The sequence below is a fragment of the Gymnoscopelus microlampas genome (assembly GCF_963454915.1).
Source record: "Gymnoscopelus microlampas genome assembly, chromosome: 22".
Lineage (NCBI taxonomy): Eukaryota > Metazoa > Chordata > Actinopteri > Myctophiformes > Myctophidae > Gymnoscopelus > Gymnoscopelus microlampas.
In genome coordinates this window covers 31,703,062-31,728,452 of record NC_139959.1, presented here as the reverse complement: position 1 = coordinate 31,728,452, position 25,391 = coordinate 31,703,062, and the positions used below count along the sequence as shown (strand labels likewise).

The following is a 25,391-nucleotide window of genomic DNA, read 5'->3' as shown; positions in this document are numbered from 1 at the left end:
GTAAAGTTTTTGTATTTTTGGGCATCAAATTTTTGCGACAAAAAACAAAATATATCCATGTATTCAAGGCTTCATGGGGTGTGCAATTGATAGAAAATGAATCATTTTTTGGGTGAACTCCTCCTTTAAGTTTCCCAGGGGGACTCTCTACCCATTCAGCTATGACCACCCTAGACCGAAGGAGGGTCAACTTTTACAAGCTTATGGAAAGCAGTCTTTTTGCAAACACCAAAAATCTGAGAAGTTATCAATTGCACACCCCATGAAGCCTTGAATACATGGATATATTTTGTTTTTTTGTCGCAATAATTTGATGCCCGGGTGTATTTCCGGTAGGAGACACAAAGATTCTACTTTGTGTCTCCTACCGGATACATTAGCCGGTAGGTAGTGATAACTGCCATTAAGCTACAAGATTGGAAGGGTTATCATACCAAAATATAAACTAGAGACATGTATGAAGACAAAAATACAAAAACTTTACGGTCACTTTAGGTGGTACCAATTTGTGAAAATATCAGTGTTGGCCCCTGGACTAGAAGGGCCATGGGCCATGGTCCTTTCATGAGGAGGAGGAGGGACTAGGACAGGTGGGTGGTCTTGTAGGAGGAGGCGGAGGGACTGGTTCAGTGGGAGGTGCTAAGGTGAGAACCAGGTATACTTATTGAACTGGAGGCGTGTCCACATAAAAACATAATATTAACACTTTCTGTACACTTTTTTGAAAAAATCTTCCTCCTAGTATAACCATAATACCTGATGATCATGTTTTAGGGGGGGGGGATCACTGAAAATCACTGCACCCCGTCTTTAAGTAAATAGATTTGGTATGGCGACGGTGTTGTTTCAAAAGTATGTTGAGGGATATAAATTATATTTGGGTGATAAATATATTAACCACATAAACTCTATAAACTTAGTTGACCGGGGTCCCCCCGACTGGGACACAAATAAAAGTTGAACACAATATATTAAATAACAGAATATTCTTTATATATTAATATGAATTTATTATAATATTCTTAATATTTTTGTCCCTGACCATGTCAGAACAACTTGCTACATAGGCTATTTGTGTACTTTCTTGTTTATCCTAAATGTAATGTATTATGCTAACGTGTAATAACAATAACAGGTAACATAACAGTAAGAATTTGAAATGTTTATTGTATGCACAGTGATACATGTTTTGCTGAGACCATGGATCTGTTTTATGATTTAAAATTATTTAATAAAAGGAAGAAAAAGTTTTGAACAAGAGGATGCTGTTCTGTCATAAAAACATTATTGCTCAATGCTGCATGAATCTCTGCTGATCTGGCCACATATTGTTTTGCTTGTTCATTCATTAAGCACCCTCGTTCTTAATTGGGTGGAAGAATTATAACTGGATGAAGGCTCACAGTCGCTGTCAAATGACTTCCTGTCTTCCAGTCACCTATTTAGTTAGAGCGTATTTTTCTAATCTTTTGTTGTTACATTAAAACATAAATGTCACTTTTTTTCTCATACCTTTTCATTTCATTTAAAATATAGAAGTAGCCTTATCATATGAATCATCTGTAGGCTATGGTAGTTTTCTCACTACCATCTCCACTGGGGATATTATGTTTCCTCATGGCCTAATGAGTATCATTATCTAATCCCAGGTGTAGGATGCATCATGGCTGCATTACATAATAGTCTATGTCCTTACAATATCTATATATGACAATATCCAAGTTAAGTCCTTAGATGACTCAATATTATATTTGCTAAATTCAATAATCATACAACTACTGCCATGTCACACTCAATGTAATAAAACAATGTATTCTATCATGAAAAGAACGGAGATGTTCTCAATAGTGTAATTCCATTTTTCTCCACAGAAAGACACCGTGGGACTAGTATCTCCGAATAGAACAGATAGAAATCTTAGGTGTGTTGTTTTTTAAATTATTTCAAAAAGATTAAACAGATTTCAGGGATTGTGACTTGATAAAGATGGCGAAACAGTAGTATTTTATTAACAGATAAACATTGAATATTGTATTGTATAAAACTCCCCATTCAGTGTATTAAGTGAGGAATGTAATGACTTTGATTGATTGATTGATTGATTGATTGATTGATTGATGTACTTTATTTAGTAAGACATGAGAACAACAGTACATGGAAGCACAAATTCACAATACAAGGTCTATTAAACGGAAGACTCATTAAGCACTGAGCTTGTTTAAGATGAGATCCCCATGCACGCAAATCATGATGAAAATAGAGGTCCACTCAATAGAGGTCCAAGCCATTGTTATTCCTTCATTAACAGTTACATTTTCTCTGTCATTGTTGAGCAAGCTGGACCTTGGAGTCAGCTGATTGATGAAAATAACTCTGGGAAAATGGTTTGTTGAAGGATAACATTAAGTCTAATAATGACATACCGTGCATGTTCACATCATGTATACTTTAAATTACTTAATACCATTTTTCAAATATATATTTTTTAACAAAATAGCCAATTGTACATCGAGGTGCCCAGATGTCCCTTGTGCGGCGCCCACCTATCCTGTATCTGATTTGAACATGCTTGCAGCTTGTAGAACATTTCACATTTAAGGCCTCATTTGAACAATTGCTATAAAACCTGTGGATGTCATGTCATTATGGCATAAACAATAAGTTGAAGGGTACATTTTGGCACTTGTTTCATTCACGGAGAATGTTAACAGATTTGTAAAGCATCAACGTCATTTCCTTGGGCGGTACTTCCGTCAAATTCAACCATTTCCGGTTGTCAACTTCCTAGACAACCAACATCCCAGGTCTTGCCCAGGGTGGTGCCAGGGGTGTTTTAAAAAAGTGTACGTTGAGTGCCTGGATTTTTAACCATTTTTGAACCTTTTTGAAGTAGTCACAAAATATTTTCAGTGATCACCGTCCTCACGGTGATCCCCTCATTACACACATAGAGGTCTCGTACAATCGGGGGAAAAAGATTAAAAACATTCGGTAATCCGTTCCATAGTTGCAGCCAGTTGAAAATAGTCGAAAATACATAGTAAAAAACAAAAAGTACACAGGAGCCGAGATACAGGCTTTTGAAGTCATAAGTTAACCAGGAAGTGGATTGGAGTCTAAATCTTCGTAAAATTATATCTCCTGGTGCTGTGAAAAAAAAAAGAAATGTCCCCCCCCCCCCCAAAAAAAAACGGCCATATATAACCGTTTTTGGCACACCTTGTTTGGATTATGAAAAACGGTCCGGACCGTTTTTGGCACTCAATGTGTTAAACTGTGGAGTAGGTGCTTTTAAAAATGCATTAAAGTATTAATAAGTACATTTTCGTTATAATATCAAAGCGTGCTGTATTAAAATATAGACACTTTCCAAAACTTTTTCAGAAATGTAAACTGCTAGAGAGACTGCACCAAATGCAGACATACAATCTTGGGCTGTAGGGTGCCGCACTCTACTGGCCGAAATCAGCGTGACACAAAGCAACAGGGGGGTAAACAGAATTCGATAGGTAATGACATGTGGTGTAACTGTCATAGAAGGATGAACGTCTGCCAGGATCAACAGCTCCGTTCCGTGAGCAACGATAGGACATCCGGTTTTTGAGCTAGCAACAATAAGGTTTCCGGTTGCCTTCAAAATAAGATCACAAATTTGTCCTTTTTGCTCTATAGGATACTCTTATTCTGAAGAGATCGTCCACCGGAAGTTTTATCGTTGCTCCGTTATAGTTGCTCACGGAACACCAAGCCCCCAGAGCCGCTGAGAAATCTTGAAGCCACCACCCCAGTGGCCAAAGCTGGAACTGCAGGCGGGGAGAAATACATGCGCGAGCAAAACATACTGATATATATTTATATATATAGATATAAATATGTAAACATATTATACATAAATACATATGCATTTACATATACATAGGCATCTCCAGTGAATTTCATAAATATCTCGCGTTCAATCCTTGACACACGGGCTGCCGTAGAACGCAAAAATGACACTAGTGCGCATGCTCATAACTTTACGCCAACCCAAAACCGTCTCAATAATTCTACTTCCGGCAGGCTTCCGGGTGCTTCAAAACGCCACTGAGCACATTCATTGAAATGATAGCTGGGGGCGGGGCAATCCTCCCTCTAGTTATATTATACCTCTATGCGGAACACAGCTGCTATCGTTGCTGACGGAACACAGATGTTCAGTTCCGTGTTCAAACTTTGACTTATGTATCCTGTTGTAAGTTTTAACATTAAACATTAACATATGGAATGTCAAAACACAGAAACAATGACATCACCACCTGACACACAGTCATGTGCTGTGTGCTTTTGAAACCTTTATTTTAAGTTGGGAGTATTTGGCAGGAATCTGATTCCATTTGTGTGCGGAGTAATGGAGTAATTACGAAGTGTCAGAGGAATAGAACCTGAACAAGTATGTATAATGTACAAAGCTTAATGTTAAAGCGTCGCTTGTGTTTTTTTTTTTTTTAACTTGACGGTCTGTTCTTGTAGTAGCCATGGATCCAAGACGCTCATCTGTCATGAACGTCATGGATGAACTTCAACCTGGTGTTTGCACTTTCTTCATCTTTGGTCCGCACATCTACATAAACGTTCAGATTTCAAATATAAAGTGCTTACCCCATGGCCACGGATGTTACAATCATGTACGGGCCCTCAGAAGTACCCGTATCTTCCCTATTGTTCAATAAAACGCATTTTAATCCGATTGGTGGCCATTTTCTCATAGTTCTAATGTGTCAGAGTGCAGTACACATCCCAACCGATAGGGTCGCGTGGTTGGAGAAAATTGCCATCGATCGGATTAAAATGCTTTTTTATTGAACAATACGGAACACACGGTACTTACGACGGGCCGTACATAACTGTAACATCCGTGTCCATGCGGTAAGCACTTTATATTTGAAATCTGAACGTTTATGTAGATGTACGGGCCAAAAAGGGAGAAAGTGCAAACACCAGGTTGAAGTTCATTCATGACTGACTGACAGACAGTCATGTATCAGGGCTGTTGTTGTATTAGAGTGTATTTCCAAAACTTTTCTGGTTCAGGCGCCAGGGCCCACTTTAAATATCGTGAAAGGGATTTTTTTATTGACCTCAGCGCCCGGTGCCACTGCTACGCTGTGGCCTGTTGAAAACAAATACAGGAATGTGACGCATTCTACGACGGTACGCCAATGTAAAGTACTCACATTGTTTTACTTAAGTAAAAGTACTTAAGTCAATGTAGCAATGTAGAAATTCTCTGTTATAAGTAAAACTCCGGCATTCAAAATGTGAGTAAAAGTATAAAAGTATAGCCAGGTATCAAAATGTACTTAAAGGAGCCTACCAAAAGTAGAAAGTACTCATTATGCAGAATGTCCCATTTCACAAGTTTTCAAATGTATAAAGATCTCTTGAAAATAGTAGATCTGCTATTTTCAAATGGCCAAAATGTATATAGGGTTGAAGTGGTTAATGTATGTGTTATAATAATAATCCAAATCTACAAAGTAACTAGTAACTAAACTTTTCAAATAATTGTAGTGGCGTAAAAGTACAATATTTGCCTCTGAGATGTAAGTGGAGTAGAAGTAAAAGTACTGAAACTGGAAATACTCTAGTCTAGTAAAGTAAAAAATACCTTAAAAATTTACTTAAGCACAGTACTTGAGTAAATGTACTAGTAATAGTAATAGTTACTTTTACACCATGCGCCCATGTAGGTGAACTGGTTCTGGAAGTGGTCATGTTTAGTCTGTTAATTGTGTAAAACAGCACCACCCGGTGGTAACTGTGTGTAAGGTTTCTTATTTTCTTGATTGTCTTGTGAACAATATATAATACACCTGTGCTGCCTGCATAGTCAGTAGTCAGTCTTCAGCTAGTCTACATGTTGTTTTGCTAAAAGCAACGTCTGTGAGTATGATTTTGTGATAGCAGGTTATTTTATTGTTGTGTTATGTTTGCATGTACAAATATATTTTATAGCAGCTAAAGTGTAGATTAGCTCTGTTTGTCACATGCTTTCTGTATTAGCCTACAGTCATTTGGAAATGTCTGTATTGTTACAGACATTCCCCCCCCCCCCCGCTGCCCCCAGCGGGGGGGGGGGGGCAAGTGGGAAGGAGATCAGACAAGAGAACAACAAAAAGGCAAACAAGTTATCTACATATTTACAATAGTACCTGAGATAAAAATGACTAAGGTGCATGAGCATAGCAGCAGTGTATGTATACTGTGCATGATATACTTATGGACGTTAAGGTGCTTAGAGAAAAAAAAAACACATCAAAAGACAAAACAAGTCAGTGCGTTATACATGATGGGATTAAGGTGCAAAAAAGTCAGTGCGTGTCGACCGTATAATCCACCTAAGGTGGACTGACCCTGGTATAATCCGCAAGTAGCTCCATGAGGGAGAGCAAAAAAAAGAAACCTGGTGTAGTTCACAGGTCTGTCCAAGGAGGAGCTAATTCCAAGTCATTTGTCCCTGGTATAATCCACAGGTGTGTTCAAGAAGAGCCAAAAAAGGTCTGCGACCAGCTGGACAGTACCACCTATTGTCAGGCTGCTGAACAAGGCTCATGCCTCATTCAGCAGTCGTCAGACTGCAGCCGGAGTAAAAAGCCGGAGTAAAACTGCACCAGAACCTTGTGGTGGTACTCTTGATACTGCGGTAGGGCCCCTTGCCCTGTCGCGGTCGTTGTAGGGTTTTGAACAGTTTATGACTTGGGTGGTGCTTGTCCTTGATGATGCGCTTGGCTTTGACCACGCACTGCTCTTTTTTACAGTTCCTGGAGCGCTGGGAGCTCGCCTCCCATTATACGCTCTGCCGATCGTACTACTCGCTGTAGGTTGATCTTTTCTCGGACAGTACGGTTCCCATACCAGGCCGTGACACAGCCTGTTAGGACGCCTTCAACTGAACTGTTGTAATACAGCCTGAGGATGCGATGTCCTACTCCGAACTTCTTCAGGCGGCGGAGCCATTACAGTCGCTGCTGAGCCTTTTTCTTCACGTGTGTGGTGTGTGTCTCCCATTTGAGGTCCTCCTCGATGTGTACTCCGAGGAACTTGAACTCGCTGACCCTTTCCTCTACAGCACCATCGATGTGGATAGGCGCATGATCTCTCTGCGACCTCCTTAAGTCCACGATCAGTTCTTTGGTCTTGTCGACGTTAAGAGCGAGGTTGTTCTCCCGGCACCAGAGTGCCAGTGAGTTGATCCCCTCTCTATAGTCAGACTCGTCGTTGTTGACGATTCAGCCTATCACTGTCGTGTCGTCCGCGTACTTTATGATGGTCTTGGAGACATGTGTGGCTATGCAGTCATACGTGTACAGAGCGACCCTCGCCTATAGTGATGCAAATGCCTTTGTCTTCATGGGGTGCCAGGAGTGCCAGGTGTGGGGGTCTGGGCCATCACCTGTACTCACCTGGCATAAAAGGGGCTCTGAGAGCCGCTTGAGCCATTCATTACTAAACTACAACATGAAGAGACCACCACTGAAGAAGAGATTCATCCAGAGGACACTACCTTTCACCACCTCCTCACAACAAAATACATACATTGATTATACTTGCATATTATTTTTATTAACATTTTTCAGTTTTGTAGTGTTGTTGTTGTTTCCCCCGAGATTTCCCCCCACGATTTTTCCCCAGGGGGGGGGGGGGGGATCTCGCCTGCCCTGAAAACAATTCCTTGGAACGCCACTGGGCTACACCTTATGTGTGTGCCTAATAAGTAATTTTACTTTAATACAACATAGGCATAGTTAAACATACTACACATCTTGTTCTTTTTAAGCTATTGTTTGTATGTGAACTTCTATCTCATGGCCCACTTTGTGGTCCTCACTCACCGGTTGGGAAACACTTACTGAACTAAATGCCAGGAATGTAAAGTTTATTGTGGTTTGTTTCTCCTCTCTGCCTGTCCAGCCCATCTCTGTCTCCATGGGAGTGTTCTCACTGTACTAAGGTGAATGAGGTTCGAGCTGTGCTCTGCACGACCTGTGAACAACCCTGTTTGGCTATGGCCACCTCCAGCGCTCAGGAAGAGTCCATGTCCATCCCCTCGTCCCCCAGCACAGGTTGGTCCAATAGAATACACCTTGAAACCTTTTTCTCTATATGGTACAATGTTAGACAACATTTGAGTGAGTGAGTAAGTAGTATATTGTCTGCACGAGGGTGGTGTCTATCCCCTTTTCCCTTTTCAATGCGCTAGACACCCTGGGAGATGGATTGTTGAGGTGGAGCGCAATGCCTGCCATCAGCTCCCACTAGTACTTAACGCACAACTTAGTTACCCAAGCCATGCTATTATGCTGAGTTGCCGCCGCCTGGAATCGAACCCAGACCTTGCGGCCCAAAGGCAAGTGCTCTATCCGGTCTCGAGAAAACGTGAGTGGCTCGTGAGCCCTGAATATACAACACTACTACACACCTCGTAGAGACACACAGCATGTCCACAAACATTGAGGTATGGATGAAGAACCGAGTACCTTACAGTATGTACTTGTACTGTATGTAACAATAAAGAAACCCTAAATCTTGACCATATGCAATCATAAAGAAACCCTGAACCTTGACCATATGCACAAATGCATAGTTAGGTACCGTACATGTACACATACAGTACACATATTGAGGCACATGTCACTACACATGCACATTGAGGTACATGTCCCCCCCACACATACACGCGCGCGTGAAATGTCTGTATTGTTGTTACAGTTTCACAAATTAAGTACCAGTAAACTTCATAAAAGACAACGCCTTCTTCATGCAGTTTTTTGGTGTCACATCTGTGTCATATCCTGTGTGAGAAGGTTATTATGAGATTTTGATTGCAATGCTCAATTTTGGGATTAAAATAACAAAAGGTGACTTGTGCACACAATATACTCTCCACTGCCTGTGTCGCTTGCCTACAAGAACCGATCTTCAAGCTAGAAGATCAGTTCTTGTCGGCAAGCGACATAATCGTGCAATGGAGAATAACTTGAGCTTAACTGAGTGTGAATGGTGTTGTCTTGTGATGACAGAGTGGCAGTGTAAGAGCTGCACAGTGGTGAACCAGGGCAGCAGCATTCTGTGTGAGGTGTGTGAGCGCCCCCGCCTGGCCACTTGTCCTCCTGTCACCCTGCTCTCCTCCACCCCAGGATCTCTGGGCGGCCAGGTTGGTCTCACTGTGTTAAACCTATTTTGTTCTACTTTTACAACGTCAGTTGTGGAAGGCTGTATAGAATAAAGCAGTGCTTCTCAAATGTTTTCCATGTCTAGGTAGGACCTCCAAGTATGTATGTATTCATTTTAACATTTTTCTTTGTCTCAATCCATATAACCTTTTGGACAAAATAGTTACTTAGTAACATAGGAATTTTCCTAACTAGGTACTAGGGTTGTCCGATATTGGCTTTTTTACCGATAACCGATATACCGATATTGTCCAACTCTTAATTACCGATACCGATATCAACCGATACCGATATATGCGGGGATTATTGTGATTAGGGTAAGCTCAAATTTCATATCACACACACCATATACAGTAAGAACTCCTGTAACTTATTTATAAAGCAAAAAAAAAATTATTTTTTTTTTTTTCCAAAAAACGATACCGATATTTTCCCGATATCAATTTTTATGCTAATATCGGCCGATAATATCGGACATCCCTACTAGGTACCAAGGTGATAATGTATCCTTCCATAATGTGAGTGTACGTGTTCATAGGTTACCTTTAGTTTATCACCATGAACTGTTGGTAGGCAAACTGGTGTTGACGGACCACATGACAAATTAACTGTGTGTGTGTGCATAGATGCTGTCTGATATGGCTAAACACCAGCGGAAGATCCCGCCTTGTTTCAGAGACCCAGGAAGCACCCCACTGAGGAAACTCTCTGTAGACATCATCAAAACTTACAAGCACATCAATGAGGTAACACACACACACACACACACACACACACACACACACACACACACACACACACACACACACACACACACACACACACACACACACACACACACAGAGGTCTAAATGGGTCAAATAAATATTAATCTCTCAAGAACAGATTCAGAGTTGCGCTTGAATCTGTCGGGAGCCGCGTTGAGAACCTATGCACATTGGCTACAAGTGGGCGGGCCTTCAGATCAGGAAGCAGGCCGCGCTTTACCCAATCAAATGTAGTGGGCGGGATTTACATCAGTGCGCTCGCTTCCCACTGGAAACAAACCCAAACTCATTTAACAATAGTGTCCTCAAACCCGACAAAACCACGAAAAGTTTGTAACATTTTAACTCCCTCTTTCATCATAGAGACAAGTGGGCTTATAACCAAAACGATCCATGTTCTTTGGGAGAAATGTTGTTAGTGTTCCGTGGAGAAATATTGTTAGTGGGAATGAAAACATAGGCGCACCACTGGAAGTGGAGGGCTGAGGGCAGACCAAAACCCTGGGTCCCAGTCGGCATAATTCTACTTAATCACTCCTCCCTGAGTCAAATCAAAGGTAAAAAAACTGCAGAGGGCGCTGTTTGTCCTTTTTTTTGACGATGGGTTCCCAGATTGAATAAAATATTAAAGAGCTGGTGCCATGTTTTTGCACTTTTTCTCTTTCACTTGTGTCTATGAGGTTGATAGAACTTCATGAAGCCCCCCGGTGGTGGTTTTATGGTGTTTTAAGTCTTCTCTGACTATTTTGAGTTTCTTCCTGGAGGCTGAAACCTTGAGGGTCAAACGTGCCAATAGAGAAACAGCGCTTTAGTGACATAGTAAAAACATACCCTCCCCCTCATTGTCATAACACAACAGGTGTGGGCATGAGGAGGAGGAGGGACTAGGACAGGTGGGTGGTGCTAAGGTGGTGGAGTAGGTGCTAAGGTGAGAACCAGGTATACTTAATGAACTGGAGGCGTGTCCACATAAAAACATAATTTTAACAATTTCTGTACACTTTTTTGAAAAAATCTTCCCCCTAGTATAACCATAATACCTGATAAGTTTTAGGGGGGGGGGGTCACTGAAAATCACGGCACCCCGTCTTTAATACTACGGTTATCTGAAGCACAGCCTCTGGCCGATCCGAAAGGAATATTGTCTTTAGTCATGGTATAAAATAATGCAACCCTTTTGTTTTCAGTTGTTTTATACCAATGTTATAATATAATCTGTTTCCAGGTGTGTTATACTAATGTAATAATATAACCATCTGTCTCTGTCAGGTCTCTTATAAAGGCAAGCGCAGGCAGGCGCAGGGGGTTCCTCCAAAGAAGGAGAAAGCTGGTCACAACGATGGATACGATGATGACAACTATGATTACATCATCAATTACGGAGAGAAGTGGCTGGACCGCTACGAGATCGACTCTCTGATTGGAAAGGGCTCCTGCGGACAGGTGAAGAGACGGAGGAGAGGAGAGAAGTAGGAGGGCGGCGGAGAGTTGAGGGGGTGAAGACAGGAGGAGATGAAGGATGATGATGATTGCTTGATTGAATGCTTAAAATTTTGAAAAGACAAGCACAGGGAAGTACAGTTCGATACAAGGTCTGATAAGAGGGGTGCTTTGTACTCAATTAAAGGTAGGGTAAGTGATATTTTTTGGTATTTCTTTTGTTTTTGTTAAAAGGTTAAAGTACTATATTGTGATAGTAATCATTGCTACCGAGCGTTTGTTCGGTCACAGCGGTCTCTCCAGCTCTTTAGTAAACAGAATATAGAACATTTTCAGGTAGGTGACAACACTTGAGCCAATCAGGAGGAGAGAGCTCTGAAAATGAATTTTCTGTTTAATAAAGAGCTGGAGAGACATGGGAGACTCCTTATATGGACAGGACACTCTATAGTAACGAGTACTATCAGAACACAGACCCATTTTACAATTATTTTAATAATTGCTACCCTACCTTTAATAAAAACATTTAGTGACAGACCAATATACATAAATAAAAACATCATAGAAATGGGTACACATAGAAAATAAAAATAGATGAAATAGAAGTGAAGTGAGAACAGTAACAGAATCTGTTAGTTGTAAATGAATATGATAAAATACTATCTTTGTGTTGTTTCTGGTAAAAACAGCACCGTGCTTTGAGAAAAGCCCAATGTAGTGCATATTTGGTGGCCCAGCATGAGGTGTGGAGTGTTTGGCCTGTGTTTTCTTAGGAGTGTTGAGGCCTACGACCACCAGAGAACATGTAGAGTGTTTTAACCTTTGACCTGTGTTGTCCTGCAGGTGGTGAAGGCCTACGACCACCACACCCAGGAATGGGTGGCCATTAAGATCATTAAGAACAAAAAGGCCTTTCTGAACCAGGCACAGATCGAACTACGACTACTGGAACTCATGATTAAGCACGACCCCGAGATGAAATACTATATAGGTACACACACACAAATCAGATTGCGTTTTACAGTGTTCCACATCCAATTGTCTGATCTTTTTTTGTTTTGTTTTATCACTTCCGATTTCACTTGTTTATCCTGACCTGAATATGTATTTTCTGTTTACTAAACAACCGGAGAGATGGGGAGACCTTTGTTACTGAACAGACACTATAGCAAAGATTACTATTGGAATATAGAGCTTTAACACTTATTTTAACAATAATTTCACTTACTCTACCTTTTAAGCCATTGCTTATTCATCTCTGATCCAGATCTATCTCTTGCTCCCTTGAACTCATGTCTGTCCCTTCCTTCTGTTTATATGTGTCTCTCTAGTTCACCTGAAACATCACTTTATGTTCAGGAACCACCTGTGTTTGGTGTTTGAGTTGTTGAGTTGCAACCTGTATGGCCTGCTGAGGAACACCAACTTCAGAGGGGTCTCCCTCCGCCTAACCAGGAAGTTTGCACAGCAGGTCTGCACAGGTAAGCACACCTCTCTCATCTAAAGCCATTACGGTCTGTGTCCAACGAGGCGTTTGTTTTTGTTTTGAATTGTTTTACATCGGAGCGTCACATATTTATGCGATGCTGGAAGCGACATCAGCATGACGAGGCACTGATCATCTATTCTGTCAGCCGTTTTTACCTGGTCACCGATATTTTCAACTCTGGGTATTTGGAAGAGAGCGCCTTGTGTTTCCAGCTGGCAAAAAAAACACTTACCATTTGGCATCCCCCCCCATTAAAACATGAATCAATTACCTTATGGAACTGTATGAAGTGATTTTGTTGTTGTTGTTAGTTTGACTTTTGTCAGGTATTACTTTGCATATGTTTTAATGGACTAGTTGGTAAACTAGTCCATTCACGTCATTTCCACCCACCGTCAGAGCATGTGAGCGGAGCGGGTGGAAATGCCGCACGGCGCTCCATGGGGCTGGTTTCACGCTCGCTATTTGCTCACATTGACGCCGCGCTCCGCTCCCCGTCGCTCCGTCACTCACATTGATTTTGCGCACCTCTCGCTCCGTGCTCCGCTGAAACCGGGCCACTTAACAGTAAAAAAAAAAGAGAAAAGAAAGTAGAAATTCTTTTTTTTTTAAAGATTTTTTTTTGGGGCTTTTTATACCTTTATTTAGAGAGGGACAGGGAAAGTAGGCTGACAGGAAATGGGGATAGAGATGGGGGGTGACATGCAGCAAAGGTCGTCGGGAACGGGAGTCGAACCCGCGACACGCTGTCAGGCTAGCATTGCAGCCTAGGGTGCCTGGACCGTCACGCTACGGCCCAGGCCAAGAAAGTAGAAATTCTAATGAAATCTTGATCAAGGACATGCGCAGCGGTGTGCTGTGCACTGCTGGATGTCTGTGTCTCTCTCAATCTGTGCGACTGAGCATGCTCAAACATTCGGTGCGCGGCCCCCGCCGGGGCGGCTTGGAGCGGCAGGCGGTCCTCGCTCCGAGTAGCGATCCAACCTTTTTATAAATCAGCTCCACGCTCACGTCAAAATCGCGTCGCTCCGCTCACATGCTCTGCCCACCGTCCATCTGGGCTATGGGACTACTGCAACCATGACTACAGATCCCATAGTCTGTGAGAACCGTTCACAAAAACACCAATAAACAGCTTAAATTTGGCTGCGCCTTTGTGCAAGTTCAGATCTATTAGTCAACCCACTGAGGAGAAAATGCAGTTCCAGACAGACAGAGGTTTCTTATTTTTTGTGTCTGCAAATATTACTGCTGTTAGATGGTGTTTACATATCTTCTGAAGTTATAGAGGGTATGCGTATGACATCATCATCAAACCCGGAAGTTATGCAGGAATGCCTACTGAGTGGCAAAAAACTATTTTCTGGCCTTGAAACGCATGCATCCAAACATAAAAGTTCTATCTGATTGCATTAAATAACGTTAAACTCACTTTGCATGTTGCTATGCCACTCGATTTGCCACTCGATGTGCTATTCACTTTAAGCATGCGCATACCCTCTATAGTGGGAGTGCCACTCCTACTCCTTCACTGTGGAGGTTGTGGTAGACAAGGTAATTGACACCTTAGAGCAGTATTAACAAGGTGATTGACATCAGCTGGAGGGTCGGTCTGACTGGAACTACAGTGCAGGAAACATGGGATGATCCCATGTTTCATTTTTACAGTGAAAGAAAATACGCAAAACACACTCCATGTTTATGTCCTCAACTTCATTAAAACAGGATTTGGGTGCAAAATCGGTGAAGGGCCCCTTTAAAGGAGTAGTTAAAAAAAATCTAAGGTAAAAACAAGTTTTTTGTTTTGATGGCGTCGGGCCTGGGTTATATTTTATAGTGTACCTCCCACCACAGAGAAACATTTTTGTCTCCCTGCCCAGTATACTCGCTCCTCGCCCCGCACCTCCGAACCAGGAAATAGATTTGACATGAACATGTATTTTATTTGTAGATCTATGCATATAAAATATATATCCCCACCCAAATCTCTCAGTTACACCAACATTGTTCACGTGAAGTAGTTTGTTTATGCTTATTTATAGAAATTCTAAAAATCGCTATGGTCATTTAGCGCACTGGGTGTTTGGGGGAGCTGAGCCTGAATTCTGGCCGTGTTTAGGTCGCCTCAGAGCGGGGATACAGAGGCTCCTTCTGATCGGTTTGAAATGGTCATGGAGATTATAATACACGCACTGCGGGACTGCCGCAGCATGTTTATAAACTAATTATTCATTTCAGCTAATAAATAGGTCACGTAGTTGTTTAACTTTGATTATTATAGACAGGGCTAAAACTGTCTCTGCAGCGTTGACTCTGCAGCGCTGGCTGTAGTGGCTGGTGATCAGTGTTGCCATGTCTGCTTATTATAAGCGACTTGATGAAGATGCGTTGTGAGCTTGTAGATCGGCTATTTTCAATATTATTTTGGGCTTGTTTTCATAATGAGAATACGTGAATGAACCCCAAAACACGGTTAGAATAAATAAAATATTCGATAAGAATGTCATTCATTTATAATTGGACTGAAAATGAATAAAATAATGAATAGTTTGTTTAGAAACAATCTGTGACAGCCACGACCCCGCCATGCGTGTATCTCCATTTCTCCCCTGACCAGCGGGGACAAACAATAGCGATTCTTACCATTTCAATAAATAAGCATAAACAAACTAATTCACATGAACAATGTTGGTATAACTAAGAGATTTGAAAGGGAATATATATTGTATATACCCATATTTACAAATAAAAGGCATATTATGTAGAGGTTTCCTAATTTTTCCTGGTCTGTTTGATGCGAGTGCGAGAGGACAGGTCAGCTCAGAGCTGCAGCAGGGCCACTGCAAATGTCAATCAATCTGTGATACGTCCCGCCCCGTTTTCAAACTGTTTTCAGAGAGACGTGCCGTACAGTATCATACATGATCTTTTCAGGCCATGTCATAGTCCTTTTAAGGCCTGAAGGTGTTGTTGGGCAGTCGGGCCATTGGCAAGTGTCTGTGCTTGATAATTGGTCATAATTGGTGCGCCGTTGGTGGCAGTCAGCCATTAGTGGGGCCCGGTTCATATTCAATTTGTATGTCAAGTCAGTGGTGTGAGGGGAGAGGGGAGGGAGGAGAGCTTTCTGGATGGCTGTTCAGCCAAAGAGGAGACCTATGGCTCTACAGTGCTAAGTACATCGCTCACATTTGCACCGAACGTTATATGTGTGGAAACCGCAATAATTTATGAGCACAGTTTGCGAGTAAAGATTTGTACAGATTAGGACGGGAAACGCATGACCTCTTCTTCTGTGTTTCCTATTCAAATCTACTGCTGAGTCAGTCAAACGAAACTGTGGGAAAATGAACAGGAAATTGGTATGCAACCTCCTGGAAACCTGCGACTACGGTTATGCACAGAGCCAATAATGACAATGATTACTATATTTATGTTCTTTGTTTCTGTCAATAGCCTTATTATTCCTGGCCACTCCAGAGGTGTCAATAATCCACTGTGATCTGAAACCAGGGAATATCTTGCTGTGTAACCCTAAAAGATCTGCTATCAAAATAGTTGACTTTGGATCATCCTGTCAGCTGGGACAGAGGGTGAGCAACACGCTCACACGCACGCACACATACAGTACACATGCACGTATAGGGCAAGGAGCACGTCTTGATTTCATATCATTGGTGAAAGCCAGAATATGGATTGATTTTAAAAGAACGAGCAACATTGATGAGTTTATCAAAATGTGATCTTATAATTATGCAAGTTGTTCTGTGGTAGGTGATTAATTAATAATCAATACCATTTTATGCTCTCACTTTCTGTCTGTCTCTATCAGATCTATCACTACATCCAGAGCAGGTTCTATCGTTCTCCTGAGGTTCTGTTGGGGATGTCGTACGGCCTGGCTATTGACATGTGGTCACTGGGTTGTATCCTGGTGGAGATGCACACTGGAGAACCCCTCTTCAGTGGCTCCAATGAGGTACTGACGACACACACACACACACACACACACACACACACACACACACACACACACACACACACACACACACACACACACACACACACACACACACACACACACACACACACACAGCAGTAATTTTATGTTTAAATATTAATGTTGAATTCTCTGGTGTCCCAATTCCATCAATCTTCTGTGTGTAGGTGGACCAGATGAATAAGTTCGTAGAGGTCCTGGGTGTTCCTCCCAGCCACATGCTTGACGCTGCTCCTAAAGCCAGGAAGTATTTTGACAAACTGTCAGACGGGCTTTGGACGGTTAAGAAGAACAAGGATGTAAAGAAGGTACCTGCAACTTAACCTTCAGCTGACCCTCAACATGAAGTCTTCTAGACAACTTCATACTTTTATCATCCATCAACATTAACCACATGAACCCTAGCGTCCCGTTTCTGGGCGTGACATAATAGCCGACATTTCTCCAAAATATCTACAAGCTCGCAACGTTTCTTTTTTGGGGGGGGGGGGGGTGGGGGGGGGGGTTCAGAGGTAGAAAAAGGAGGGGACAAAGTATAGACCCCTTTTGGATATCGGTCAATGAAGTAAATTGTGTGTGTGTGTGTGTGTGTGTGATACACAAACTGATTTCACAATTTGCAATAAACCCCTTAAAGTCTGTTCACGTCACGAGACTTACACATATTTGGGTCACAAGTTTAATGTGGCAGGCGAGTGGGAGATCAGGTCGATGTAATCATTTCTGAGTACTCCAGCGGACTTGATTTGATCCATGCATCGCCCCTGCCGCTTATTATGAAACTGGAGGCAGCTAGAATAATAGACTGCATAATAAGACTGCATGTCTCCCTGCTGCGGACCATTCTGTCTTTCACTGTGTGTTAAAAAATTATGTTGCTTTAGACAAATGCATTGTTGTCTTTACTCTGAAAGCGAGGTTGCATGTTTTACCATCTAAACTTAACCTCTCCATCTGGTTTCCAGGCAACCATGCTCCTCACTGTATACATCATGGTCATGAACAAATAGCTGAAACCATGTCACACATCCTAAACGGGTGCCATGTATACAGGGGACTCTACATAAGTAGGCATGACAGAATAGTGGATCTGATATCAAAAGATATCTCTTCTATTTTTAGGTCCTCCATCATGCTGTATAAGCATTCTACTGTGAAGCCGAGCATGTTTAGCCTGTGTAGTGATGATTCTGTGTTCTCTAACATTTCAGCTAACACCCCTGATGTCATTGTTGTTAATGAAAACCATAGGGAGGTGTTCATTCTCAAGGTCGGCTGTACTTTTGATTACAGCTTAGAGGAAGCCTTCCTAACCAAAGTGCTAAAATATCATCAGCTAGAGCAGATCATCTCTCAGCTAGGCTACATACTGTATGTAAACTTTTGGTTTTTATCTTTGGTAGCCTAGGGCACGTACTCAAGTTGGTTGTGAGGGGCCTTCAAATGGCCGGCCTCTCCAAAAACAATTAAACAATTAGCAAGGTACTGCTCAGTATCAGCCATTATAGGAAGCTGCTCAATTTGGAGGAGGCGTTGTTTCCTTTACCCATGATTGTTGTCCGCTGTGTTTGACAAGTATGCCAACATTCATTTTTGTATGTATAAATGCTCTGCCTTACATGCACTTTGTAACTAGCTGGCTTCCCTTTATCTGGCGGCAGTGGCTCAGGGGTAGAGTGGCCGGGTAGAGTGAACTGGAAAACCACAAGGTTCCCAGTTCGATCCCGGGCTGGGGCGCTCCCCTAGAGTTAGTGTCGAAGTGTCCTTGAGCAAGACGCTGAACCCCTAATTGCTCCCGATGAGCAGGTTGGTGCCTTGCATGGTTTCCTCCGCCATCGGTGTATGAATGTGTGTGTGAATGGGTTAATGGCACAATCAATGTATGCTATATAAATGCACCATTTACCATTTACTTCTGTTTATGTGGACATAAATAAATATTTCAAATGTGTGTGTTTGTTAATAGTACAAGGCCCCAGCCACCAGGTACCTCCATGAGATCTTGGGGGTGGAGACAGGAGGGCCAGGGGGGCGGCGGTCAGGTGAAGCAGGCCACGCCCCCGGTGACTACCTGAAGTTCAAAGGTAAATCAATTAAAATAAAATCTGTGTTAAATAGCTCTGTATTCTGATCATTGCTATACTGTAGAGTGTTTGTTCAATAACGGGATCTCTGCGTCTCTCCAGCTCTTTGGTAAGCAGAGAATAAATGTTCAGGCCGTGGTACCACTTTTATCCGATCAGGAGAGAGAACTCGACTCAGGATAAAGAAGTGAAAATGGGAGGGATGAGACCAAACAAAAAGATGATGTATAGCAGACTGGAACACTATAGAACTGAAGCTGATAAATGATCTTTGTGGAGTTCTCACTCTCTCTAGTAGTGGTGGTGGTGCTGGTAGTAATAGAAGCAGCAGTACATTAATAGTAACTAACATTATAATAAATATGTATTTAATGAACAGTGTGTCTTAAGAAACAGGCCGCTTCTTCTGTGAGTGCGGATTGCTTCTTATGACTGTTTGCTGTGAGTTTGCACCCGTCCTTGATTCCTTGTCAGTAGAGCACGCTTACCTTGGGGCTTGGGACTTCAGTCCTGTAGTCATTTTAATGTGAATAATGTGTATCCAGACCTGATCCTGCGCATGTTGGACTACGACCCGAAGAGCCGCATCACACCCTTCTACGCTCTACAGCACGACTTCTTCAAAAAGACAACGGGCGAAGAAACCAACACCAGTTCATATGCCATGGACTACTCCACGTCCACTACCATCAGCTCTGGTACAGACACACACACACACACACACACACACACACGCGCACACGCACACACGCGCGCGCATGCATGCATGCATGCGCGTACACACGTTTGTCGCACTCTTGTATTTATATAAAAAAGAATATTAAACGCAGTGCATGAGGAAAAAACAATTTATTTGACAGGGAATGCATGAACATATAAAAGAATGGTCAAATTGAATGGACATTATGAGATATTGATGATTTTATTTTATTACTTTAGGTGGTTCCAGCGGTTCTTCCAATGACAACCCAAACTACCGCTACAGTCACCTCACCTACAAGTCTGCATTCACACACTCAGACTACAATATGACCAGTCCTCAGGTTAGTAGCACTAGACTAGATTATTACTGATTGCAATTATTTGAGATAATCACAATTATTTTGTATAATCTTCATCATTGTGAATGTTCATACATTTTCAACCCCCCCCCAAATTGTCAAAATAGTCTATCTACAAGCTCACGATGCAAAATATGTTAGTCACTTACACCACCTACATGGCTTTGTGTGGGCTGAGCGCTATCTACTGTTTGAGCACAATTAACTCATTCACTGCCAGACTTATTTCTGGCTGGGTTTGCCCACTGCCAGACATTTTAGTTTTTTATACTTTTTCAACTGGTCACAGAAAATGTATATCCGTTATGATCGCTTTTTCAGACCGTTTGTAAACACACCCGGTATCAGTGTTCATCGCCCAGAGAAAAAACTATCCAACCGCGATGGCCCCTTCTCTTGTAGCAGCATGTGAATATACCATCTCTTGGCAAAAATACACGCTTTTCTTACCTTTTCAACTGGCCACAGAAAATTTAGATCCATAATTATCGCTCATCCAGCCGCTTGTAAACACACCCGGTATTAGTGTCGCCCAGAGAAAAATCATTCCAACCGCGACGGCCCCTTCTCTTTTAGCAGCACGTTGAAAATGCCATGTCTCGAGAAATCCATGCAGGGCAAAAAAAGTCAACTCAAGATACAGCCGTTTCCATGAAAAAGCTAAACAGGAAGTGGACGGTGGCGGAAATCTTCGGATGACGTTGTTTCCGGATCATTGTGAGTAGAAAGTGAAAGTGATCACTCGGGTGATAGAGAACAGTACAATATTTTATAAAACCACAAAAAGTCATCAAAGTCGCCCTTAGCAGTCTGGGCCTTTGGGAAAACATGTTAAGACACAGGCCAAGAGTCAGCACTCACCTGACTCTTTTGGACTGATACTTTTAAGTGCTGGCGCTATAGAATTTGGTTAATGTCTATTTTTCTTTAACCATGATTTTCTTTTCTTTTCTTTGTTCTCTTTTTTTAGGGAGCACGTCCTAAAGGTCACTTGTCCCAAGATGCTCCACGGGAAATAATTACACCTAACAGGTATCCCTCTGTAGCTACAGTGTGCCCCATGTTGTCTTCCCCATCACAACATTTCCCAGAAGAAAGGATGTTATGTGACACAGCCTGCAATGTGTCAACCACAGACTATTCTGGTAAAGTGTCACTGTCCTCTCTACATCTCCAAGATGAAGCTGATCTAACTTCATGCTTCGGTGGTTGTAAGATGGGAGAATTCATCTCCCTATCTCGTTCTTACAGCCTATCCTCACTGAGCCAAATTATGTGTATAGAGAACAAGGCAAGTTTCAGAGCAAAGCGGTCCCACAGCTTAAATGATGTTATACTACTGGACAAAACACAAATAATTACACCCGATATAATTGTTGTAGCAAACAGGGAAAGCTACTTGTTCCACTGTACCCAAACAGGACTGTTCCAATGTATTGTGACTGGCCTTGTGTTTAAGATTAAGGCAGAGGGAGATGTGATTTACGGGACAGTCCCTTGGAACCGAAGGCTTCTGGCGCAGCTTGGCAAGAAGCCTGCAGGACCACTGTTTGACATAAAATGCCCTCAGGGATCTGTGTGTCAGTTACACCTTCCACATTGTGAGATTTGCTCCACTGGTGGAGGCAAATCCCTGTCTGTTGTCCATGTGATGGATGAGGGCATTGAGCTGATCCACCCCCATGTGATCACAGAAACGCATGTTATCGTAAACGTAACTGGATTTTCGGGCTTTGGTAATGTCAAGGATGACGACAGCCTAAATCCTGTCCGGGCATTGGTGTTACTGTTTTATACACCACCATTGATCATTGATGATGATCCCAGTTCGATCCTGAAAGTACTGCTGCTACCAGGGAACGTTGTGCTGCGTCAGGTGCTGAACGAAAGGAGGAGCATACATGGAGATGAGATTCACATTGGAAACCCTCCCTGTGAACTAATCCCAAAGCAAGAATATACCCTGTCCACTTCATCTCAAGATGATGCCATTATAATTCAACCAAATAAGGCAAGATTTGAAGTTGATGAATCATCCTATCACAATTACATTGAAACATTTGATGTGATTTTAGAGGGAAGGTTTAGGCATGTTAGGCTGCTTCTAAGAAACAGTAACACCTCTGACTGTGCATGGGAACGCTGTGTACAGCTTTCAGCTCCTGCTTTAAGAAGACAACAAGTTCAGCATACACTGAGACTTGCATCGGAAGACAGACTGTTTTCTGTACGGAGCAGCTTCATCGACAGCGTTTCACTTCCTGTACTCAACAGTGTCCTTGACAAACTTTTAGAGAAGAGGGTGTTAACCGACTCTGAGCGGGAGATGACTGGTGGGATGCAGGCGAATGACAAGGCACGTTTTGTCATCGATACAGTGAGGAAAAAGGGACCTGCTGCAAGATCAGGCATGATATTGATTCTATGTGATACTGACCCATTCCTCTCTAAGCATCTTGGGTTGATGTGAAACTGTACCAATGTACTTGAAATACTACTACTTTCTTCTTTTTCTTTCTGAAGATGAAAAGACAAGTTGGATACACTGGATCATTATCTTTTGATCATTTATAAAATAGTCGTCCGGAACACAAAGTCAACGAGCAATAACAGGTAGAATGCCTTGCTCAAGGACTGTTCAACAGGATCCTTGGCTGTTGCATGGACACATTGATTGTTAGAAATCCCTTTACAAATCTTAGAACTTCAAAACATGAACTGGAATTGTGTACGGATGAAATCAGAGCAGGCTCTGCTTTTTTTTCATTTTTTAATGCTTCCAAACTACTCTACTACCCAGCACATCTATGTGCATGCTTGCGTACATTCATACATGCGTGCTGTGAATACAGACTCGTACTGTACATGGTTATTATAATGATCATTGTACTGTAGCTGCTACAGTAATGATGTACTGGTTTTAACTAAGGCTGTCCTTGACCAATTTCTCTACTTTCTTACAAGCCTCTGCCAGGTGCCCATGCTCACCACACTTGCGGCAGTGCTTGGGCTGACCCTGGTAGTGTATGTAACCTCTGTTCTGTCCCAACACTATCACGGGTGGGATCTGTTTCAGGCCCTTGTAGCCCTGGGGGGTCCGGCAGTTGTCCAACATCCTCATCTCTCTCCTTGGTACGTGGGCCTTTCACAATGCAATATCTAGCCAGCCGTAAATGAATATCATTAGCTTCATTGAACATTCTGACAATAACCACTTTAGTGGAATTGTCAGTCAGTTTCTCCTTGTGAGAAGCATCACATTTTGGCGCTCGGGTGGCGCAGTGTTAAGGCGCCTGCCCACCACTGCGGAGGCTGGGGGTTCGAATCCGCCGCGGTGCATCCGGCTTTGTCGAGCGCCTATACTCACACAATTGGCGTGTTCGGGTGAGGGAAGCCAAGCGGGGACAGAGATATCTATCCCTTGCACGTACTCCTACGGGCTTGGGCGGCACCTGTCAGCAGGGAGTTTTGGGCAGGAGGAGTAAAAAATAAAATACTTTAGTTTATTTGGCTGGGACATTAATAAACACTAAAGACATGATAAAAAATTATGCTCAAGCAGTTTGAAGACCCTATGGAAGCCAGTAGCCTCTGCCTCCGTCAGCTTCTCCTCTGTCATCTTGACAATGAAACGCACTGTGGTGTCGGTGTGGTTCTCTTTGTAGTCCGTGATCATATCAGGGCAGGAACCTTCTTTGGGCTGTTCAAACACACATTTTCCTTATAGGTCTGAGTCCATGTTCTCATTTAATGTTCCCCATGATAAGTTGTAAATATTTTAGGGATCTTAGCTGGGATCGAACCCCGATCGCCAACTCGCCAGTCCGTTACGCAACAGTCAACGCTAAGAGAGCTAGCTCGTGGTGCAGTCTGAACAAAGCATCCTGATGTTGATTCAACAGTGTGGGGTCTCCAGGGTGTCTCTCCCAGAGACTGTGCATTGTGCAGCCTGACAGACATGCAGCTCAACTTTCAAACGGTGGGCGTCTCCTCCACACTTTCCCATGTGTCCCTCTGTGGATGGTACGGCGCCACCTGACCCCTGCTCTCCATCCCTCCTAGTACGTAGATGCAACCTCCTACCACAGCCACGTCAGGATAGAAGTATTGGGGAACACATCGTCTTGGTTGTTCTGGGGTTGTAGCTCTCTTTTTGGTTCTCATTCCTGGAAGCCATCTTCAATGAGTCATGGGAAGGGTCGTAAGCGAGCGCCACATCTCCCTACTGGCTGAATCATCAGGCAAACGTCCTCCATTCAAATTTCACAATTGATCCTAATACAACCAGACTAGGCCGGTATACACAGATGGGCAGACCTGGGCTCTTACACTGATGGGTCAGAGTGGTTCAAAGCTCTCAACCCTGGAATTCTCCTAATCTGGTCATACCGTTAGTACATAGGCGGCGGTTAATGAAGGCTAGGGTAGGCTAAGCCTTCCCAAATGTTATGCTGGGAAAGTCTAGGAATTGTGCAAATTATATATAATATATGTGCGCAGCATTATTTAGTTAATGTTTTGATAATAAATCAGTAAAATCAGGTAAAAATGAGAATTCAATAACCTAACCCTAACCTAACCCTAGGCCTAAAACCGAAATAAAGAAACCAAAAAGAAACTAACCCAGAAACCGTCCTTTTTTTGCGCACCCGCACTCCGTGCGCGGATTTCGACCCCCAGCCTCCCAATTGTCAAGCTCACCCGCCGCCTATGCGTTAGTACATCACTGTGGTGTTGCGTGGTGTATATACAGTAGCCAATTCTTTTTTAATATTATGTTGGGCAGGAGATGCTAGTCCTTTGCCTCAGATATGAGCCTCTGGCTCTGACAGGCCTGGTGATTCTTTCACCACATCCACACACTCAATCACGTCATGGAGGCTGATTAAACCACTTAACCCTGTGTTATACTAAGTTCTACAATGAGGAATCCTTGTTTGATTATTTTCCTCCGCTTAGTAATATGCTTAAATTCAGCGGGTCGTCTCGTCTGATCTAAGGATCAAGAGGGGTAAGGCATGGCTCCCGGAGGATGCTCACGAGCCGGGGGGAGTGTGATGGTCACGAGGTACAAAAATAGCCCATCCACAAGATCTGCTGTATTCACTTAACCCATTAAGACCTGAGGGTAATTCTACAAATGCCTTCTAAATCAGTAGTTCTCACACGTTCAAGATGTTTCAATAACGGCAGATGTACAAGCTAACAGCGTGGCACAAAGTGGCGCGCTGTGAGCTTGTAGATCTGCTATTTTTTAATAGCCAACGCAAAAATAAAAAATGACACAGATTCTCGGTTTTAATGGCTAAAAAAGAAAGTGTCATTCATTAATCTTAATCGA

General features: G+C 42.6%; 1 protein-coding gene across 1 annotated transcript; it reads left to right on the top strand.

Moving 5' to 3' along the window:
- The first annotated feature begins 4,185 nt into the window (after positions 1-4,185).
- LOC311039003 (dual specificity tyrosine-phosphorylation-regulated kinase 1A-like) lies at positions 4,186-20,765 on the top strand. Its single transcript, XM_084048637.1, has 14 exons — positions 4,186-4,429; positions 7,951-8,102; positions 9,060-9,193; positions 9,839-9,958; positions 11,249-11,422; positions 12,263-12,410; positions 12,751-12,900; positions 16,362-16,498; positions 16,738-16,884; positions 17,073-17,213; positions 18,872-18,989; positions 19,535-19,687; positions 19,929-20,032; positions 20,627-20,765. Exons 2-14 carry the CDS (start codon positions 8,045-8,047, stop codon positions 20,747-20,749), a joined length of 1,707 nt encoding a protein of 568 aa, XP_083904763.1. The 5' UTR covers positions 4,186-4,429; positions 7,951-8,044; the 3' UTR covers positions 20,750-20,765.
- The last annotated feature ends 4,626 nt before the right edge of the window (positions 20,766-25,391 follow it).